Here is a 4,977-nt window from a genome sequence, read left to right as displayed (position 1 = left end):
TGATGACAGAATTTTCATTCTGGAAGTGAACTAATCCTTTAATTAAGCACAGGGAATCAAATGAATCACTGAATCATTTCTGGAGTGGTCCTTTAACATGAATCACCTGAATGAAGTGATTCACTCAAATGAATCTTCCTAATGTGTCATATGACAGGACAGTTTATGAAAGAGTGACTGTGCTGTAAAGCTACGTGTGCGACACAATGTGACCAGAGTGGTGTTTAGTTGAACTGCTTCGAGGGTCTGCTGACCTTGAGCGCGTCCTGCGTATCGTCCAGACAGTAGACTCTGATGTTGTACTCCAGGATGGTGCAGCTGACCGGGCCGAAGATGGCCAGCTTGAGTCTCTTGGTGGCGGCGGCGCTGACCGACTGACCCCCAAGACAGTACGTGCCCAGCGTCTCCGTCAGGATGTGACACGCTTCCTCATCCATCTGAATGTAGCAGGGAGTGGTGAAGTTCTCCTCACCCACCACCACCACGTCCTGCACACACACACACACACACACACACACACACACAGGTACCAGCTTCAGTGATGTTTTCAATGTTAAAACACTGTGTCGCATGTACATTTATTCCTTTCACAGATATGGCATATATATTAATACACACTTAAAGGGTTAGTTCACCCAAAAATGAAAATTAGTCCATAAATTACTCACCCTCAAGTCATCCTAGGTGTATATGACTTTCTTCTTTAAGACGAATCCAGTCGGAGTTATATAAAAAATTGTCTTTGATCTTTCAAGCTGTTTAATGGCACTCAGCGGGTGTTGCATGCATCAGTCCAAAAGAAGTGCAAAAAGTGTATGCCATCAAAGTAGGCTACCGCAAGAGCGATTCGCACAAAATAAAAAAATAAAATAAAATAAATAAATTACATAATTTTTAAAATATAAATGTATTTTTATATTTATATAAAATATATTATTAATACATATTTATATTATAATGTTTTTATATATTACACCAATTATATTACAGTAATATTGTTATATTATTCTTATTCTTATCATAATATATAAGTAGGCTACCGCAAGAGCGATTCGCACAAAATAAAAAAATAAAATAAAATAAATAAATTACATAATTTTTAAAATATAAATGTATTTTTATATTTATATAAAATATATTATTAATACATATTTATATTATAATGTTTTTATATATTACACCAATTATATTACAGTAATAGTTATATTATTCTTATTCTTATCATAATATATAAATATGATTATTCATTTTATATTATTATATTGTATATATAATAATAAAAATATATAAAAATTATTATAAATAAAATTTCAGTAAAATAACTTTTTGATTTTTTATAATGTAATGCGATTGCTATTAATTTGACTATTTAATGGATTTATGAAAACCTGTGTGAATATTTATGTAAATTTATCCTTTATTTTTTGGAAACAACAAAGACAACGGTTTATAGTTTTACTTATATGTTAATAGTTTGTATTATTATTATTTTTTCACATTTAGTTATTTCTGATGCTTCTCCAGCTTCAGTTCCTGAGTAACTCATATTGGCCACCAACAGTGTGTATAAAGAGCCCCTAATTCTGCACAGTATGAATGAATACATGCGTCAGTCTGTGTGTGTGTTCAGCACTGAGCGTCTATGAGGCAGGCCTGCTCTCGGTGACCTCTGACCTCATGTTCATGCTGGTTTGAGTCTGTCTCTCATTACAGTCGTCTGCGCTGGTGCGTCTGTAATCCTGACGCTCGCATGAGATCCACGCTGTCATTAATTTCATCCCATTACGGACGAGAGAAAAGGAATTAAGATACTTTATCGTCGGCTTGGCCGTTAAACAGCGCTATTATGACTGGCCATTAGCCTCTTTAACGAATCCTGTGGGAGCGCGGGATTTGAGAGCGTTAGCGAGATAATTAGCAAACAGGATGGAAAACTGGGCTAATGCCTTCCAGAATGATTTATTTACTCCAGCTCTCAAGTCGATTCATCACCGCTCGTCTCTCAATAACACAACACAAGCACAGCCACGCCACAAATTCATGGATGTTTTTATATAATCTTTTCTAATAACAATATAATATATAATATGAAAAAATTTAATTATATTATGATATATTATATCATTATAATATTATATAAAATATGATTATTAATTGTATTTTTTTTATTAATTAATTAATTTTTTATTTTAAATTATAACATTATTATAATACATTTAAATTTTTTAATAATGCATTTGTAATTATGTAATGAAATTAATAATTTTTCTATTGAATGGATTTATGGAAACGTGAATATTTATGTATCTTTTATCTTTGTGATATAAAAAATATAATATAACAAAAATATTTAATTAGATAATTATTTATTTTTAATTGAATTTTTAAATTAAAATAAATTCATCTTATCTTTGTGATATAAAGATATAATATTACAATACTTATTTATATTATTATATACTATTATTATAATAATCTTCTAGATTTTTTTCATTAAGTGATTTGATTGCTATTAATTTCACTATTGAACGGATTTATGGAAACTTCTATTTTATAGTTTTGTAAATGTATTTTTTTATCTTTGTGAGCCAGTGCTGCTTTTTATCTTCAGAGTCGACGCAAAGTTTCTCTCTTTTTGCAGCAAATGTTTTGGAAAATAAACTCTGGAAAAAAAAGACAGAAATGCTCAAAAAATGAAACACATTTTGTGAACAGCGCTCGGCAAACACATCAAATCAAAGAGTCGGCTGCGCTCAGCGTGATGCGAGTGGGAAAATAATATTTACAGTGCAGAGAAATGTGTGTGGAAATGACTGGTCTCTCGTCAGGATGGAGATGTATTTTGACACGCCACATCATTGGTGGGAAAGCAATATTTACTAGCCACGTGTAATCAAACACACTCATCATCGCCGGGGCAAAGGAAAGAGCTCCTCTACGACGGATATGACTGAGCGCCTGTCAGACTCAGATGCAATCGATAGTTATTTCTTTGTTTAAAGGTCCAGACGCATCTGTGGCGTTATTGCCTGGGCATCCATCACAGTCACATCTGTCTGTAACGGCATATTTCTCATACGCTGAGTGCGAAGAACAACAACATGTGAGGAAAATTCAGTGCTGCTGAAACCTGGAAATACAGACTTTTTGCAAGATGAATATTCTCATCGCTTAAAGGAAAAGTGCAGCCAAAAATGCATCATTATGATTAAGTCATATGATTTATGAAATTGAAGTTGTTGAAATGAAATGCATGAAAATCCATTGCATAAATGAATGCAATTTTAAATAAGCACGAGTATGGATTCATTAATAGGTTGATTCACACTATAAAATGTCAAGTCATCTGATTTTTTGAAATGAGATAATTTTTTATGCATGCATGTGCATGAGTCATATGGATTAATTAATAGGTTGATTCCCAAAAAACAGCATAAATGTATCAAATCATATGATAGTTTTATGAGAAACGAACTTGACATTTAAGTCGTTATGCATTAAGTGCATGAAAATGCATTGCATAAATGAATGCAGCACACCTTAATTGAATATGCATGAGTCACTTGGATTCAATAAACACACATAAACATATCAAGTCATATGATATGTTTTAAAAAACTGAAATTGAAGTCGTTATGCATTAGGTGTATGAAAATGCATTGCATACATGAATGCAGAACACCAATTTTGAATATGCATATGGTTTCATTAATAGGTTGATTCACACTATAAATGTGTCAAGTCATGTGATTTTTTTTAAATGAGAGAAACAAACAGATATTGAAGTCGTCATGCATTAAGTGCATGAAAATGCATTGCATAAATGAATGCAGCACACCTGATTTGAATATGCATGAGCATGCATGAGTCATATGGATTACAGTTATGATACTTTTTTTCTGGTGTTTTTTCTCATTTCCTGAAGCTTGACAGCATCCACCTCCACTCGTTTTCAATTTTAGGTCAACTACTCCTTTCAGCCTGATTCTCTTTTTTTGTGCCGGTGTCAGCTGACCAGGTCTTTTCTGCGCGTGCCTTGACAGGAAGTTGAAAACAGGATTCTTCTTTCTAAATCAAATTTCCATTCAATTTAGAGCCAAATTGAAGAATGCATCGAAGGCAAACAAACATCTATTTTTCTCTGAATCAGATTATGCATGCACGCAGGGAACAAGCTTCTGAATGATGAAAACTGTACGACGGACCGCAGCGTCTCTGGGCAACAGGAAGCGCTCATTATTTCAGGCCAAAGAGAGCGAGAGACTGAGGGAAGAGCGCGGGATGAAATGAAACAGCTTGAAAGATCAAAGACAATTTTTAATATAACTCCGACTGGATTCGTCTGAAAGAAGAAAGTCATATACACCTAGGATGCCTCGGGGGTGAGTAAAACGTAGCCTAATTTTCATTTTTGGGTGAACTAACCCTTTAAATTAACTCTTGTTTTACATATTATTAATTAAAAAAAATTTAAAACAGAAATATCTGCAAATTCACAGTGACAATAATTTGGTCTGTTCAGTGTTATTTTAGTATTACTTACTATTATACTATTTAATAATATTTTTTATTTTCCTATTTTTTATATTTTTAAGTAACTTTTTTAAGAAAGTTTTTTTTTTTAAAGTAATTTTATTTGCTGTTGTCATTTTTATTTTTATATCAATTTATAAAAATTATTTATATCAATTTAATTTTAGCAATTTAGTAATTTTAAGTGTAACATTTCTAATTTTCATTTAAGTTTTCAAGTTTAAGTTATTCATCTAATATTTACTGTATATTTTAATTTATTTCAGCTTTATATCAATGACAGAATTGTTTTTATTTGTTATTATATTATATATTACATTATAATAGTGTCTAAATTATACAAGGATTATATATTATATTATATTATATTATATGTGGCTTTTGTCATTTTTATTAATTATTATTATTTTTTGTTTTGTTTTGTTTTGTAATCGTTTATTTTTT

The 4,977-nt window shown here is 31.5% G+C and overlaps 1 protein-coding gene across 1 annotated transcript in view; it reads right to left on the bottom strand.

Annotated features, from left to right (window-relative positions):
• Positions 1-254: 254 nt before the first annotated feature.
• LOC107710402 (netrin receptor UNC5C-like) overlaps positions 255-4,977 on the bottom strand; it is a gene marked incomplete at its 3' end in the record, with an annotated part of 95,918 nt that continues 91,195 nt past the window's right edge. The window contains exon 13 of the mRNA XM_016515167.1: positions 255-488. Within this exon, the coding sequence (XP_016370653.1) occupies positions 255-488 (234 nt within the window). The remainder of the gene's footprint in view (positions 489-4,977) is intronic.

Source organism: Sinocyclocheilus rhinocerous, unplaced genomic scaffold, assembly GCF_001515625.1.
Source record: "Sinocyclocheilus rhinocerous isolate Xijiao unplaced genomic scaffold, SAMN03320098_v1.1 scaffold56, whole genome shotgun sequence".
Taxonomy (NCBI): Eukaryota; Metazoa; Chordata; class Actinopteri; order Cypriniformes; family Cyprinidae; genus Sinocyclocheilus; species Sinocyclocheilus rhinocerous.
The sequence above is the reverse complement of the archived record's forward strand: the minus strand, read 5'-3'. Positions and strand labels throughout refer to the sequence as shown.